The sequence below is a fragment of the Corticium candelabrum genome, chromosome 18 (assembly GCF_963422355.1).
Source record: "Corticium candelabrum chromosome 18, ooCorCand1.1, whole genome shotgun sequence".
Classification (NCBI taxonomy): Eukaryota; Metazoa; Porifera; class Homoscleromorpha; order Homosclerophorida; family Plakinidae; genus Corticium; species Corticium candelabrum.
This window is the reverse complement of record NC_085102.1, coordinates 1,639,963-1,657,384: the sequence shown is the minus strand read 5'-3', so window position 1 is coordinate 1,657,384 and position 17,422 is coordinate 1,639,963. Positions and strand designations below refer to the sequence as shown.

At 44.0% G+C, this 17,422-nt stretch overlaps 3 protein-coding genes across 3 annotated transcripts in view; all 3 read left to right on the top strand.

The window, feature by feature from the left end:
- LOC134194214 (dynein axonemal heavy chain 7-like) overlaps positions 1-12,281 on the top strand; it is a 32,901-nt gene extending 20,620 nt beyond the window's left edge. Inside the window, exons 34-46 of the mRNA XM_062663140.1 lie at positions 40-683; positions 1,763-1,895; positions 6,081-6,538; positions 6,598-6,754; positions 6,812-7,513; positions 8,647-8,970; positions 9,029-9,163; positions 9,460-9,555; positions 9,623-9,775; positions 11,332-11,404; positions 11,466-11,570; positions 11,635-11,738; positions 11,915-12,281. Coding sequence (XP_062519124.1) covers positions 40-683; positions 1,763-1,895; positions 6,081-6,538; positions 6,598-6,754; positions 6,812-7,513; positions 8,647-8,970; positions 9,029-9,163; positions 9,460-9,555; positions 9,623-9,775; positions 11,332-11,404; positions 11,466-11,570; positions 11,635-11,738; positions 11,915-12,121 — 3,291 coding nt within the window. The 3' untranslated portion in view covers positions 12,122-12,281. The remainder of the gene's footprint in view (positions 1-39; positions 684-1,762; positions 1,896-6,080; positions 6,539-6,597; positions 6,755-6,811; positions 7,514-8,646; positions 8,971-9,028; positions 9,164-9,459; positions 9,556-9,622; positions 9,776-11,331; positions 11,405-11,465; positions 11,571-11,634; positions 11,739-11,914) is intronic.
- Positions 12,282-14,005: 1,724 nt separating this feature from the next.
- LOC134194123 (uncharacterized) lies at positions 14,006-15,032 on the top strand. Its single transcript, XM_062663031.1, has one exon. The coding sequence runs from the start codon at positions 14,133-14,135 to the stop codon at positions 14,958-14,960; it is 828 nt and encodes a 275-aa protein (XP_062519015.1). The 5' UTR covers positions 14,006-14,132; the 3' UTR covers positions 14,961-15,032.
- Positions 15,033-15,231: 199 nt separating this feature from the next.
- Positions 15,232-17,373, top strand: LOC134194344 (uncharacterized glycosidase Rv0584-like). The gene has a single exon (XM_062663271.1). The coding sequence runs from the start codon at positions 15,257-15,259 to the stop codon at positions 17,369-17,371; it is 2,115 nt and encodes a 704-aa protein (XP_062519255.1). The 5' UTR covers positions 15,232-15,256; the 3' UTR covers positions 17,372-17,373.
- Positions 17,374-17,422: the final 49 nt, after the last annotated feature.

The window sequence follows — 17,422 nt, the reverse complement described above, 5'->3', positions numbered from 1 at the left end:
CGTCAAGCCGTCGACTGGCTCATCGCCTTGCTTGTTTAGGAACAAGAGAAACTATGGATTCACGAGTGCAAGGAGCGGGGCATTCCGTGCTCACAAGACTTCTCCCTCAGTTCGACTCTGGGTGAACCGGTGCAGATCCAAGCGTGGAACATCGCCGGTTTGCCGACCGATTCGTTTTCGGTCGACAACGGTATTGTCGTAAGCAACGCTCGACGATGGCCACTCATGATCGATCCGCAAGGCCAAGCAAACAAATGGGTCAAGAACATGGAAAAGTCCAAAAATCTTCACGTCATCAAACTGTCCGACTCGGATTTCGTGCGAACGCTTGAAAATTGTATTCAGTTTGGAACGCCTGTTTTATTAGAGAATATTGGGGAAGAGTTGGACCCCATCCTGGAACCCCTATTACTCAAGCAAACTTTCAAACAGGGGGGATCCGTCTGCATACGTCTGGGCGATAGCACGATCGAGTATTCAAAGGATTTCCGGTTTTACATCACGACCAAGCTGAGGAATCCCCATTACTTGCCGGAAACGTCCGTGAAAGTGACGCTCCTCAATTTCATGATCACGCCAGAGGGTTTGGAAGATCAACTTCTAGGTATTGTAGTGAGACAAGAGAAACCGGAACTTGAAGAAGAAAAGAACTCTCTTATTATTCAGAGCGCTGCCAACAAAAAGTAAGAATTTGACATTTTCCACTTTCGTTTCATGAATTTTTGTTACCAACAGTTTCTCACGTGGTCAGTGGCATCACTGGACCTCTAAAGTGGGGAGGCTAGCTGTTGGAGTTTCACCTTTTTAGACGTCTATTACTATCTAAAAAGCCATATCTATACTAATATTGGGGCAATGACCTCCGTAGCCTCGGCTACCCAGACCCGTGTAGTGCCACTTATAAATCAATGCGGCCTCCTCGGTGTAATTGGCAGTACGCGGGTTTTGGAGGCCAAGGCTACAAGCCCCTAGATAGTGAGGCCACTGAAGGCATTCTCACCTGTACCAGAAACCGGTCTACACGACGAAGCAACTGCTGAAGTCGAGCTGTTCGCAACCAAACCAACTCAATACAGTCGTCTTCCAAAACGTATTTCAGTTTATTCAGACAGAAATCGTTAAGGCTGAGGCACCATGCAAAAAATCACAACACAACTGCTCTACTTTGACTGCTCAGTCATTTTAGTTAATTAAATCCGGTCCTTTGCCTCTCCCAACATCCGTCATCCACCAATCACGCAACACGTAGTAACTGGTCTAACGTGCAAAATCCTCTTAGCACATAGAACTAGAAATGATGACGTCTGAGCCGGTATGGGAAACTCTTACCTTTGTCATTTACCATAGAACTGCTTGCAAAAACATGAAGTGAAAGTAGCGTTGCAATTGGCTAGTATCACTCTCTCAGTACAACACTAATACTGTCCAGCGGACAAGGACAGGCAATACATGCTGGCATCAGTGTCATGGCTGAGTGGATGATAAATTTGTTTATATCTCTGCCCTTGTGTGATGCCACATGCCACCATCTGGGAGTGGTCCACCACAGACCTTGTAACAGATATTTTATTTCGTTCTGCTAGGGTGCCCAGATTCACTCTCCACACCAGAAGAGTCTGGTGAGGTTGTCGGTTTAGCCGCCAGCGGCCCAACCCATGTGCCACTGGTTGTACACTCTTAGCACATACAGTGTCAAAAAACCCACTAATTCTTTGTTTTGATACAGAAATGTTATTGTTGAATATTAAATTTTTGCTGATAGACAATTGAAGGAGATTGAAGACAAGATACTCGAAGTGCTGTCGACGTCGGAAGGAAACATTCTGGAAGACGAAACGGCTATTGACATTCTCTCGTCGTCAAAAGTACTTGCCAACGAGATCTCAGAAAAACAGGTAAGCATTTGTGCTCTACAAGTATACTACATATATACAATGCTATAATAGTTGAACGCTCATGCAGAAGGCTCTCGAAGGAGTGTTTGTGCTCGATCTGTTCTGTAATCCGCTTTGAAGGGATTCTGTAAGACCCTGCGGTTAGGCAAAGTCTGTGGTGCACAGTAGCAGGCCGGTTGTATAGTATGGCCGCAAAATGGTTCCAAGGTGCAAAAATGGTGGGCTAACTGAGGGTGCGTTTCCACTAGCGCTTAAATTGGTTTAACAATTGGTTCAAAAATTGACCTGTTTCCATCTGCACTAAACCAGTTATATTCTAGTCCTAAACCACCTTTCTTAGCTAACCCCGTTTTGTAGGAGTCTTGGCCTCCCAGACCCGTATTGCTGATTCAAAATGGTCGCATCCTTTTTGAATCGGCGCTACACGGGTCTGGGAGGCCAAGGCTAGTTTTGTAGTACATTTAGAAAGTGGTTTAGGTTGAACTGTCACGTGATGTGCTTGAAGATGGTCACTGACAACGCCGTTTTGGTGGTATTTATTATTTTGTTGATATGGGATTGCTTCAAAGGATGGAAGCGTCATCAAGTAAGGGAGAGAAATCAGCAGTTATACTGCATGTACCTAGATGCCCAATTTGGAGTCTCAGTGACATCCAGCAATTGCTACAGAGCGGAGCAATGTATCACAACAAGCGTCATTCCAGGAATACCGTGCCATTGTAAACAGACTTGTCCGGATATCTCACACATCCCGGATGCTGGAATCCTTAGTGGAAACAGTCGCCTTCTTGAACTGGTTTAGTGAGCTGTAGTGAAAACATGGCCTGCTTGGATGGCATACATCGTTGGCTACATCCGCAGCCACAACTTTTTGTCCTCGTTCTTTCCTTGCCAAGCCACGTGCGGAGTGTTCCGTGACTACTACAGCAGGGGTGTAGCTTTCGAATGGCGAGAGTGATCTAATTGCTGTACCAGTTGCGCTCTCCACTAAATGCTGGTTTACACTAACTTATGCAAGCTGAGCGTCAGTCCAGCGTATAGTGTAAACGTAGTCAGATGCTGAAACTTTTTGATATACAGTAACATGTCTGAGTGCAACCCAGCAACGTCTTATCACCTGCGAAAAGTGTCTGGTGTCGAATGCCGGGTCGTTCCTATAGCGCACATGAAGCAGGTGCCGCTGCTGTTGCTGTATGCCTTCTTACCAGATTCTTCCGTCGTCCATGTTAGACAACTGGATGACGTGAGTGAAAGCACGACAGCCGATTCGTAGTTAGAAACCTGACTATTTCCGGTTTACGTTACGTTGACGCTTAAATAGAGCTCGGGTCTGTATATTTCCACGTCTTGACGCTGGTCAGAATGTGGTCAGAATGTAGCATCTCGGCTAAAGGTTTTAACATGTTTACAGTAGGATGCTGACGTTACGTTGGCGGCTGATGCTCGACTTGTGTAGTTATTACTGTATAGACCAGCTTTAAAGGAACACTCCGGAGAACTGCGCAGCTTTAGTGCACAGCGTAGTGTGCAGCTGAAATAGCAAGGTCCAGTGATCAGGGAGTTTGCGGAAAGTGCTCCTGCGTACCAAAGAGTGCTTCGTAAACTGTCAGAACATCATCCACGACAGCGTGCACTGCCTTAACACCAAAGAATCTCATAAACGCCAATTCTTTCCAATGTTCCTGGACGGAAATATATCACACGAAGTCTGTAGACAGTCTGAAAGTAGCACGACGGTTTCCACCGTTCTTGGAGAGACGCAAACAACAGAGAGACCATTTCCGGGAACGTGATTATGTCAGTAAAGCTCACGTGATCTGATGGCGCACAAAAACGCTTCACTTGGCAGAGGAAATTCTTGAAACGGCCTCCTTAGTTTTTGTGTTTTTAAACGTTCTTAACGTACATCTGTCGGGTTTGCTCTGAGATAGCACCCAAATACCCAACTTGGTTACTATGGATTTCCCATTAGCGAGCAAAGGCGGAGCCAGCAGCTAGCGCATATCTCCGGAATGCTCCTTTAAGGCTATTTTGTAACAGACTCAGGACCGTGCAGAGTGGCATATATATATGAGATTCTGGTGTTGGTGCCAAGATTGGCAACATGTTTTGGGGTGTCTGGCTTATGCTGATGATTTCTTGCTTATTTCTCCTACTGCAGCTGGTCTGCAAAAAATGATGAATATTTGTGTGCCAATGTTCACCATTTGAAGATCAATGGCAAGAAGAGCTCTGTTATTGGATTCATTAAATGTGTTATGTCATCACGTAATCTTCCAGAATTTTCATTGAATGGAATTACGTTGTCGTGTCAGGAAAATATCAGTCATCTCGGTGTTGTTTTGGATATGCTGGGTCGTGATCAAGTGGCAGTGGATGCCAGGAAACGGAAGTTCTTTGGCGCTGTTAATTCTGCTGTGCAAGAATGGGAGGTAGTTGCTTGAGTGACAGCACTTGGAAGAAAATAGTAGATATTCAACTATTTCCTGTTTTATTGTTTGGTAGCCAGATGTGGAACTTGGACAAAACCTTAGCAGTTGACGCCATATTTAGGAAAGGTATTTGACGTGGACTTGGTATTCGATGGAGAGACTCACTCTATGAGCGCCTAGGTAATTGGATGGTCAATGCATCAGTAAAGATTCGAACAGCACAAGCTTTATCGTTGAAACAGTCACTAGACTCTAGAAATGACCTAGTTAGAGGACTATTGTGGAGAGTATATAGAGATAAGTTGCCCTTTGTAGATGTGCATACTAATTTTTTTGCCATCTCGCTGAAGGAATTATGTTCTCTGTTATATACTTAGCTGTCTGTTTGTTTTTGAGGTGTCTATGTGTATGTGTGTGTTTGTATGTATATTTCTCTCATTTGTGAGAGGCTGTACCTGTTGGTACGAAGTGAAATATATATATATATATATATATATATATATATATATATATATATATATATATATATATATATATATATATATATATATATATATATGCTTGAGGGTCCAGATCATAGGCGGGAAAGACGGACTGGTCCCTTGAGCCATAGAGCCGTCCAGTCATGATGTTAGCTACCAGTTTTCAGAAAGTAAACTTTTGCCGGGCATAGTTCTACTCATTTTCGTTCTAGATATAGGTAATTAAATAGCTAATATATTTACTGCAGCATAATTAATGTCAATAAATGATTTCATGGTTTGTACGGAGAAGTCTGCCTCGGAGAGTTTACGCTATTCATACACGTACAGAAACACCACGTGTCTTTGCAATAACGTCAATATATAATAATAGTATCTAAATTACTGCATGGTACTGTATCTAATTGTTTTCCTAACTCGCTAGCCAGCGCAACGCAACACAAGTTAATTAATATATCATAACCACAAAAACCACAACGCAACACAAGACCATTCACTTGCCATTGTTTTTGCCGCAACACAACGCAAAGGCAAAATGGAACGGAACGCAAGGAACAGAACCTGTTTTCCTGCCATACGCAAGTGAAAGTAGCCATATAAGTTGCTCTGTGAGGCGGAGTTTTGCTGCGCATGTGGATAATCCTTAGCAGAAAAAGTCACAGAGGGTATGAAAACAAGCAAAAAAGTCACAGAGGGTATGAAAACGTAATCTAGCACGTAAAAGAAGTGAGGACGGCAGCTGGATATGATAGAGCCAATGTTTGACTGTTGTCCATTGAGCTTGAGGGGATGAAACAATTTTACACTGGAATTATAAGCTGCAACACGTCAGCTTTAAGCAATGGGACCCTAGACGAGCACTGAAAGTAGAGCTGCAGTGCATCAGTCAGAACAGTTGACTAGACACTTCATGGTGTGTAGCCAATACATGACTATACACTGCTCTCTAGCCAACTAGGGACTTGGTAAACTCCTATGCGTGTATACCTGCTCTGTGAATGGTGTTGCATTTCTTTGCTTTGTGTTGTGGTTTCAAATTTGTTTGTTTGTTTGTCTTGTGTTAAAGTGTATTGCATTGCATTGCATTGCCTTGCTTGTGAATCAAGCTTAAGACTAATCATTAGAAACTCACACCATTAGCGCACATTAAGCCGGACCACATCTCTATTTTCTGCTAAGCTTGCAGCGTGCGACTGCGAGAGAGTCGCGTTATTGTTGTTAGTTTATTTATACTGCATACTTGTAAAGCTGATGTATTATTGCATGTCCAGGCTATTGCCGACGAGACCGAAAAGAAGATCGATGAGACTCGCATGGGCTACCAACCAATCGCCGTCCACTCGGCGGTCATGTTTTTCTCGATCTCCGATTTGGCTAACATCGAGCCGATGTACCAATACTCCCTCACCTGGTTCATCAATCTCTTCGTTATGTCAATCGACAACTCCGAGAAGTCGGACAGCATCGACGTGCGGCTGAAGACTCTCACCGACCACTTCACGTACTCACTCTACTGCAACGTGTGTCGCTCATTGTTCGAGAAGGACAAAATGCTCTTTTCCATGTTGCTGTGCGTCAACTTGTTGAAGAACCGCGGCGATGTGCAGAACGACGAGTGGATGTTTCTACTCACCGGTGGCGTTGGATTGGACAATCCCCATGCGAACCCCTCGTCTTGGCTACCGAGTAAAGCTTGGGATGAGTTTTGCCGTTTGTCGGAGTTGTCGAGGTGCGAGTAAAGCGATTGCAAGTTTTGTGTGTGTTGATGTGCTGTTGGTTTATATATAGGTACAAAGGGCTCAGAGAGTCGTTTCCGTCTCAACTTTCCGGCTGGCAAAAGATCTATGACAGCACGGAGCCGCATCACCAGCCTTTACCCGGACAATGGAATGACTTGCATACCTTTCAAAAGCTTCCCTGCTTGCGATGCCTCCGTCCCGACCGGGTAAGAAGGCAAGTATCCTTTCCGATTTATTAATTTTTCATTGATTGGATTTTTCAGGTTGTTCCTGCTGTGCAAGATTTTATTACTGAGAAGCTTGGTAAACAATTCATCGAACCGCCACCGTTTGATCTATCCGGAGCGTTTGGTGATTCCAACGCTTGCGCGCCTCTCATCTTCGTTTTGTCTCCTGGAGCGGATCCCATGGCGGCCTTGCTCAAGTTTGCCGAAGACCAAGGCTTTGGTGGGTCGCGGCTCGACTCACTGTCTCTTGGGCAAGGGCAAGGCCCGATTGCCATGCGCATGATCGACAAAGCGGTGAAAGAAGGCACGTGGGTTGTGTTACAAAACTGTCACTTGGCGGTCTCATGGATGTCAACCCTCGAGCGTCTCTGTGAGGAGATGAACCCGGACAGCACGCATCCTGATTTTCGCCTATGGCTGACGAGCTATCCGTCGCCCCATTTTCCTGTCTCTGTTCTTCAAGATGGTGTCAAGATGACGAACGAGCCTCCCAAAGGCCTGAGAGCCAACTTGATTCGCTCTTATCTCAACGACCCCATTTCTGATCCGGAATTTTTTGGCGGATGTACGAAGATGCCAGTGTTTAAGAAGCTTCTGATGGGTCTCTGCTTCTTTCACGCTCTCGTGCAGGAGAGACGGACATTTAGCTCGTTGGGATGGAACATCCCATATGAATTCAACGAGACCGACCTGCGCATTTCAGTCAGGCAATTGCAGATGTTCCTGAACCAGTACGAGGTAAGTAAGCTGACTGACTGAAGACTGACTGAAAACCTTTAGTTATATAATATGGAAGAATGCAGGAGGTGGCGTACAGAAACTATTGGGTTGGTCCGTTGGGGTTTGTATTATATATACTATATATATATATATATATATATATATATATATATATATATATATATATATATATATATATATAGTTTCTTTTCTATCTCCATGGTATTTCTCAACTGTCGATACACTTAGGGAGACATTTGTAAGGTACGGTTTTGGTCACTGTATGCAAAGGGTTATGGGGACGCCATGGCCCCCAATGTATAATGAAATTAGTATAGATGTAGCCTTTTAGACACTATAAAGAAGGTCTCATAAACGCTAAACCCTAGTAGCTCGCCTCCCCGGTTGCTAACAACATTTTCTTCCAGAATATTCAACAATTGTTAAACCACTTACGTAGTTATTAGAAGGCGACAAACATTTTCACTGGTCTCCTGAATGCCGAAGTTCGTTTGTTACATTGAAAAACAAAATGTCTGCTTCGGTTCTGTAGGTCATCCTCACCCATCTCAGACGTTTATACTTACAACAGATGCCTCGACGGTAGCAATTTTTAGCCGAATTAGTACAAAGTACTCCAGACGGTGTGAGACCTGTAGCTCATTTTAGCACAGTTCTGTATAAAACAGAAAGAAAGTATTCTACCTATGACCGTGAGTTTCATCGTCCCCTCCAATTTAGATCGGTTGTTAAAGACCCTTAGGGTCGAAGACCCAGGTGGATTGCGGAGTTGAAAGAGTACAGTGCTCATTGAGTTTAGAATATATACGTAGATGGTGAAACAAATAGTGTCCATGGTGAACGCTTTAAGTTAAGTCGTTTGGGACCTCAGGACGAGTACCGGTGCAAAAAGGACACAGAATATGGTACATTCGACAAGATAATTTCCAACTGTGCTGTGAGGTCGGTATCACAAAGTGTTGCCTGGGCTGAAGATTTATGGTCAGCAGATAAGTTTAGGAAGTACAAAGAGAGACCCGTTGCTTAGCAAAGTGTAGAGGTCCAGTGATGCGGCTGTCTTTAAGATGTACACTGCATTGTAGACACTGCTGTCTCTTTGTGTTCAAGTTTTCTCTCTTTCTCGTTGCCAGGAAATTCCATTCGATGCTCTCAGCTACCTCACCGGTCAATGCAACTACGGAGGTCGTGTGACGGACGACTGGGACCGTCGCACTCTCATCTGCATTCTCGACAAGTTCTACTGCCGAAACATCATTGAAAAAGATCACTATCCGTTTTCAGAGAGCGGAACCTACTTCTGCCCGCCGGACGGCGACTACGAATCGTACTTGGAATACGCAAGGAGTCTACCACTCGTGGCCCATCCGGAAGTATTTGGAATGCATGCCAACGCGGATATAGCTAAAGACCAGAAGGAAACGAATCAGTTGTTTGATAGCACGTTGCTCACTCAGGTGAATGGTGTATGGATTGTTGTTGTTGGTTGGGGTTGTGATGTGTTGTTGGGTTTAGGCGAGGTCGTCGGCGAGTGGTAGTAAATCGAGTGACGACACGGTGTGGGAAGTGGCTGAGGATATTTTGGGTCGTTTGCCAAAAGACTTTGATACTGAAGGAGCTCTGCGTCGATATCCAACTACTTATACGCAGGTACTGTGTGTGTGTGTGTGTGTGTGTGTGTGTGTGTGTGTGTGTGTGTGTGTCTGTGTCTGTGTGTCTGTGTGTGTGTCTGTGTCTGTGTGTGTCTGTGTGTCTGTGTCTGTGTGTGTCTGTGTGTCTGTCTGTGTCGTGTGTGTGTCTGTGTCTGTGTCTGTGTGTCTGTGTGTCTGTGTCTGTGTGCCTGACTGTCTGTCTGTGTCGTGTGTGTGTGTGTGTGTGTGTGTGTGTGTGTGTGTGTGTGTATGCACGTGTGTGACCAATTCTATAATCTGATGTTCTTTTCTTAGAGCATGAACACTGTGCTTGTCCAAGAAATGGTGCGCTTCAATCGTTTGTTGGAAATCGTGCGTAGCAGTCTCATCAACATTCGCAAAGCAATCAAGGTTGACTTTGCCTTCACTATTTGACTAATTCAACTTTTAATGTATAGAAATTCATTCATTGCCTTAGGGTTTAATTGTCATGTCCAGTGAGCTGGAGGAGGTCTCAACGAGCATTCTGACTGGAAAGATTCCTGCCATGTGGATGAAGAGGTCATATCCATCACTGAAACCGCTTGGCAGTTACGTAAATGACTTTCTAGCTCGACTGAAGTTTCTTCAAGTAAGTTACCTATTTGAAAGGGTTGATACTCAGTGCATGTGTGTGTGTGTGTGTGTGTGTGTGTGTGTGTGTGTGTGTGTGTGTGTGTGTGTGTGTGTGTGTGTGTGTGTGTGTGTGTTTGTCTGTGTGTGTGTGTGTGTGTGTGTGTGTGTGTGTGTGTGTGTGTCCGTCTTTGTGAGTGTGTGTCTCTGTGTCTGTGTGTGTCTCTGTGTCTCTGTGTGTGTTTGTGTCTGTCTGTCTGTCTGTCTGTCTGTCTGTTTGTTTATCTGTCAATACATATATTTTCAAACATTAAACTATTATGCTTCATGTAAGCAAAGCAACTAAATACTACCCAAGCCAATAGGGCTTGGTTGTACCTACAAATATGTATGTGGCTGTCTCTTCAAACAATCTTCTTTATTTTTCTGTCAATCACTCTAGCATTTGATCGTTGTAGACACACAGAGAACACAGATCTCTAGTATGTCTTGAAGGTTGATGCATTTGGCTTTCCATCTTTGTCTCTTGATAGCTGTGGCAGTCCTTCAAATGTCTGTCTGTTTGTCTGTCTGTCTGTCTGTGTGTGTGTGTGTGTGTGTGTGTCTGTCTGTCTGTCTGTCTGTCTGTCTGTCTGTCTGTCTGTCTGTCAAATACATATATTTCAAATCCAAAGAAATTTCCATCAAGAGCTTGAAAGCTAGTCTTTAAGTAAAGTTCCTCTAAATCAACAACAAACACTTAAGGCTACAACAGATGACCCCATAGGAGGATCAGAATACATTCAACCACTTAGTTTAAAACAAATTGATATTCGTCAAGGACACTGCAAGATTTTTGTCCAGCTGAAATTACTGCCATCTTCCTAGAGATCACACTTGAATTGCATTGCTGCAGCTTGATCAAAAATCGTCGTCTCCAGTGTGTTTTGAACTCAGCAATGTTAGATCGTCCATTGTCATCCCTCCACAAAGCAGAGAGGACCCTCAAGTACTCAGATGCTCCCCCCCCCCAACAGCCGAAATGTTCAAATACAAGAGGCACAACTGTTGGACAATATCCACCAGGCAGTCGTTCGTGGGGGCATACTTGTTTCCTTGATTTGCTCCCTTCTCTTTGCCGCGCTTCCCCCAGTTGTAGCTGCACGAGGTAAGATGCCTGATGCCCATGGGTGAGCTAGTGCCACGTCTAACTCAACGTTAGATCCTGTCTCCGAGTCATAAACTAGGGTGTCAGGCCGATTGTTCGAATGTGTGTAGTGGTCCCTAGGCTCACACTTGTGGGGCAGATGAACTGAACTCAAGCACTCAGACCATACTGTCTGTCTGTCTGTCTGTCTGTCTGTCTGTCTGTCTGTCTGTCTGTCTGTCTGTCTGTCTGTCTGTCTGTGTGTGTGTGTGTGTGTGTGTGTGTGTGTGTGTGTGTGTGTGTGTGTGTGTGTGTGTGTGTGTGTGTGTGTGTGTGTGTGTGTGTGTGTGTGTGTGTGCATACATGCGTACATGCTTTATACTGCACTCTTCCCATCTGTTCTGACAAAGCCTTATCCTTATATAATCAACAAACCATTTGTCTTGAAGGATTGGTTTGAGGAAGGACCTCCTGTTGTTTACTGGGTTTCTGGATTCTTCTTCACACAAGCTTTTCTGACTGGTGATAAAATACACATACATTGCAAATCATGTCATATTCAATTGAATTTAAACTTCATTAGGTGCCCAGCAAAACTATGCTCGAAAGTATACCATTCCAATCGATCTACTGAGCTTTGACTTTGAAGTACTTGAACACAAGGCATATACCACACCTCCAGATGACGGTATGCAAGTAACGTTAGATGACATGAAGTGTATGACAGATGTGTGTGTGTGTGTGTCGTGCAGGAGTGTACGTTCAAGGACTCTTCCTGGATGGCGCAAGGTGGGATCCAAAACGAAAACAACTCGGTGAATCTCTCCCTAAAATCCTTTACGACAAAATGCCAGTGGTGAGTGGTGTGTGTGTGTGTGTGTGTGTGTGTGTGTGTGTGTGTGTGTGTGTGTGTGTGTGTGTGTGTGTGTGTGTGTGTGTGTGTGTGTCTGTGTGTCTGTGTCTGTGTCTGAGTCTGTGTCTGTGTCTGTGTCTTTGTGTGTATCAAGTCTGACATAATGTTGTGCATATTAGATCTGGTTAAAACCATGCAAACGAGACGAACTTCCAGACAGGCCCAGTTATGTGGCACCAGTCTACAAAACAAGCGACAGAAGAGGCACACTATCAACTACAGGCCACTCAACAAATTACGTCATCGCCATGAGACTACCATCAGACCAACCGAAAGAACACTGGATACTAAGAGGCGTGGCATTGCTCTGCCAACTGGATGACTAATATATTAAACATATTCTGTCCGATAATTTTGTATTGTAAACTGGAATCTTGTTATACTGTGTGCTACATGCACCTATGGTATCATCATTGCTAGAGCCTATCAGTTTTCAAGCATTTGTTTGTGAGACTGTCTTGTAACCACGCCCATTAAATGTGTTCAAAGTAGGCGTGGTTAGCAGTTTAGCTCCCACCTCAGTACATACGGCTCTGGCTACGTCAGAGGCGTGTGTTGACCTTGTGCGCGCCAAGGCTTTGCCTCGGACTTCCAAACGTTACTTTTACTGCGTACCCCACCCGGATAGCCCAGATACAAGCAAGCAGAGTTGTTTACGAGAGTCTAGTTCAAGAATGCGCTATGTCCGAAAAGACGGGCTGTCTCAGTAGCCGCGTCCCCAGACTCACGTGAGCCTGGCAGTGTTCAGCTCTCATACGGGAACCGGACACTGCCAGGCTCACGTGAGTCAGGGGACGCGGCTACGTATCTCACGGTAGGCTTGGGACTGGTAATCGCGAGAATGGTGAGATCGTGAGACATGCCCGTACATCGTGAGTCTCAAGACGAAATCGTGAGACTTGAGAGGTCCATGCCTATTCACTGCGTAGGTAGGCTACGACGCGGTTGCGGTCACGTGATTCGGCAGAATGCCGGTTGTACCGTGCGACAACTGGTCGGCGTAGCTGCTACTGATGAGTATTGTGAGTCTTTTTGCATGCACTAAAACTAACATCTTATGATGTCTTATGGAAATTCCTGAAAATGAAACTTCCGTGTAGTATTGTATAGGGACGCTAAAATAAACAATTCACAGTTTGTAGTACGCGCCGAGTTGTCTACAATCAGTTGGCGGTCAATTACGATCTCCGACAATTCACATGATATTAATTAAATGCTAATAAAATGCATTTGAAACTAAAATTAACTTATCCTCTAGTTTATGGCTAGATCTATGATCCAGTGTAAACCTTGGATGTAGTACATGTACTGTCTGAAATCATTGGAACAGATACAATAAAAAAATTGAAAATTGAAAAATTAAGACATAATTGAAATGTAGAAAATCAAAGTGCCAGACCATCCACTGACCAAAGCCAAAACGTTCACAGACTTGTTATATATATAGTCGTTAGGCTTAGCTATGAACATCGAAAAACTACCTAGCTATACAGTCTACAGATGCATGGAGAGAACTAGCTAAAACTCGTACATCATGTACGATCAGTGGGTCTTTCAGCCATTTAAATTTAAATTTTTTAATTTCAATTTAAAATTTAAAACTTTTAATTTTTAGTATTCAATTTTAAAAATTTTTTATTTAAGATTTTCATTTTTAAGAATTTGTATTAAATTTTTATATTTAAAATTTAAAAATCTTAGGTGCAGTATATTAGAAATTGCTTTGCCAGCGAGAAAGCAGACATAGCTGTATTTTTTTAAAAACAATAATTAATTATTTCCTAAGTATAATAGACACTAGGCAGTTTAATTACTTGTTGAAATTTTGATTAGAAACTGTTGAAAATAAAACTGAATAATTAATAATTTTTTTATATTTACTGGCAGTCTCGGTTAGTGAGCCTTTCAGCCATTTTAAATTTTAAATTTCAAATTTTCAAACCTTAGCATTTAAATTTTTAATTTTTAAAGCTTTTTTAAAATTTGCATTAAATTTTCAAATTTTAATCTTTTAAATATTTAAATTTAATATTTCCAATTAGAAATTTTAAGTGCAGGGTCTGTCACACTAGGACTAAAACTGCATTGCTGACAATATACGATACAAAAAAATTAAGCTGGACAAACTCATCAAGCACAACGAAAAAGGGGCCGAGACACCAGACAGGGAAACGCCTCCTCCCATCCTAAATTTAGCTCTTAGTTAGAGAGACGAGTGGGGCATTCGTTGCAACAGCGTGACTGGCGCATACTCTCTACGTGTGACGTTACGTTACTGTTTGGAAAGAAAAACGTGATCGCGCCGGGAAGGAGGAGTGGCTTCAGTCCGTTTTTCTCATGGCACGGTTGCTGCCTTTCCTGAGTTTGCTGATTGTACGAAGCAACGGTAATGCTCTCTGCGATGATCTAGACTCGAAATGCACTGGTGAGTGCAATTCATTGCACACGGACTTCGTGAGTTTCTGCGTGAAGACGCTTCTTTCAATGAGCTCATGCCCACCCAACTGCAAGGAAAGCTACGAAGGGCTTCTGGCTTATCAGAGTTCAACTGAACCAAACATTGGACAACAATACGCTACCTGTACTTGTCATCCTTCTGGATCATTTTGCTCCATTCGGAGTGGCACCCTGCAGTCATGCCAGTTCAACTCGTCAACAGAGGCCAATGTAACGACTCAACCTCCAACTAGTACTGCAAACATTCCCACACGTCAGCCGGGGTGTGTCCATGCTGGTGCGGCTTGTTTGATGTCAAACTCATGCCGTTTAGTTGTGGAGGATGTAGAACAACATTGCTTGGGAAATTCGAGTGATAATGCCAACAGCAACACCACCTGCAGTGTACAGTGCAGAGTGAGGATTCTCGCTGGCCAGAGAGATGTTATGTGGAGAGAACTGGAGATGTGTTCGCCTTGGATTTGCCCTACCAAAGATTCTACTTGTGAAAGAATACATCGACTCAAGACTGTGGTCGACCGATGCAATGTCACAGCAAGCAGTACCGTTGATTCTACCCAAATAACAAGTCATCACTCATCAGAGTCCTATTCTACGGTTCATACATCTATTCGTACTAAGAATCCGAGTGCAGGATGTACAATGTACTCTCACATGACTGATGCATTGATATTAGTCTTAGTCTTTATTCTATTAACTCTGATGTGATGTTTGTTTTTTGGACAACAATTCCTATTTAACCTAGCAATCTTAGGAAGTAGTAAACAATTTTAGCTATCAATCAGACCTGGCATGTCTATGCGCTATGGTAAGCATGTGGGAGTCCGAGGCTGCTCGAAATCTAACGCGCGAAGATGCATGCACGGTGTCTCACGACCGAATTTCTCTCTATCGCCGTCTTTCTACGCGTCGCGCACACCGACGCATCCCTCGCCCAAGACCCAACATACTACGTCGATTTACGCATCGGCACGGGAGGTGACGGTTTCGGTATTGGAAGCACAATGCCTGGCGTCCAGCTCCCGTTCGGCACGGTGCGCGCATCTCCAGACACGAGCGCTCCCTTCTTTCTCAGCTGGCGTCATTTCGGTGGATATTATTACGGAGACGACCGCATACGTTGCTTCTCACACACCCACATGGTCGGCTCAGGTACTCTAGACTATGGAAACATATGCGTAATGCCCGTCAACAACATCACACTCGACATCATCCACGACTACGGATTTCAGTCGAAGTTCAGTCACAGTAGTGAAACTATATACCCCGGATACTATTCTGTCTTTCTTGAGACGCCACATGTCAACGCCCAATTGACAGTAACCGGAACACACACGGCGTTACACCGTTACACCTACACATCGGGTGATAAAATCGTCTTGTTCGATGCTGTTCACTCGCTAGTCGAAGGGTCGTGCGTCGACGCTCACCTCAAAATATTTCCTGAAAACGAGACTGTAGTTGGGTGGAGTCAGAGCAAAGGCAGCCTGACAGGAAGAAACGGGATAGGAATTAAAGTCTATTTTACTGCCGTATTTTCTGATTCAATTGCTGCGTTTGGTGTGTGGAATCAGTCTCAAATGTTTAGTAATGCAACCGAGGTATCTGGGAATACCAGTAGGGCTTATGTTGTCCTCAAAACGACCAACTCGTCGATCGAAATGGCTCTGGCTATCAGCTTTGTAAGCATCGAGCAAGCCAAATACAATCTGAAATCACAGTGGTCGTCGACCAGATTTTTTGATGATTATGTGAAGGCAGCAAGAAGAATATGGGCAGAGACACTGAGTCAAGTGAATGTCACTACTGAATCGAATGAATCTTTAGTCACATTTTATACCGCTCTGTATCATGCCTTCATGGCTCCGACACAGTTTAGTGACAGCAATGGAGTTTATCTCGATATGGAAAACAAGGTGAAGCGTTTGCCACCGGGCATGCATCACTATACTGATATGTCAATTTGGGATATACATCGGTCTCAAATCCCACTCCTCAATATGCTCCGACCGGATATATCGAGTCAGGTGGCTCAATCGTTGGTGCGCATGTATCGAGACGGTGGAGACCTACCTCGATGGCCGATTGCGAATGTCTACAGTGGATGTATGATAGGAACGCATGCCAATCTCATACTGTTGGACTTGTTGAGTAAAGTGGGATCTGACACATTTGACATCGACGATGCATATGAGGGAATGGTAGCTCAAGCTACAGAATCAAAACGGCCGCACATAGAACGAAGCTGTTTGGACGAATATGTGACACTCGGCTACGTCCCTAATGAATGCAGTTCGGAGTCGGTTAGTTTAACCCTCGCGTACGCATTTGATGATTGGGCAATCGCGACAGTGGCATCACATCTCAACAGAACCAACGATGCAGCTTTGTTTTTCAATCGATCAAGAAGCTACCGTAACGTCTGGAATCATGACAAAAAACTGATGTGCCCTCGAGATCGACATGGCAAATTTCACTGTCCGCTCGACCCATCGCTTAACTCATGGATGATAAAGAATGACGGTTACACAGAAGGCAACGCCGAGCAGTGGCTCTGGTTTGTACCACATGATATCCCAGGGCTCATCAACCTTTTTGGATCTAACGAAAGCTTCTCTGAAACTTTAGAAAAATTCTTCAGTAGGTCGGAAGATTACACTTCCAACCTTCTTCCGAATCCATTCTACTGGGCAGGAAATGAACCAGACATATTGGCTCCGTATCTGTTTAACTACGCGGGCAGAGCTGATCTGACTCAGAAGTACACACGCTGGCTTGCAGATCATCGGTACACTACAGCACCCAGTGGTTTACCAGGAAATGATGATTATGGTACCCTCAGTTCGTGGTACATCTGGACTACATTGGGGTTCTATCCGTACTCTGGGACCCAATACTATGCCATTGGTAGTCCATCCGTTCAGAGTGCGGTGATTACGCTACCCAATGGCATTCTCACCATCGAAACTCATAATAACAGCAAAGAAAACGTCTACGTGATGAAAGTGGTTGTTAACAACAGGACTGTCGATCTGCAGCGCAACCCATTTTTTCATCACAAACGGGACATAGAGAACGGTGGACACATCCAATTTTGGATGTCGAACAATCCAACATAGAAATGTTGGATATCATGTCAACGAGTAATGTAATGCTGACATTAATCTAAT

Excerpts from the sequence above, each read along its gene's own strand:
- LOC134194123 (XM_062663031.1), top strand. The coding sequence starts at position 14,133 with ATGGCACGGTTGCTGCCTTTCCTGAGTTTGCTGATTGTACGAAGCAAC.
- LOC134194344 (XM_062663271.1), top strand. The coding sequence starts at position 15,257 with ATGCCTGGCGTCCAGCTCCCGTTCGGCACGGTGCGCGCATCTCCAGAC.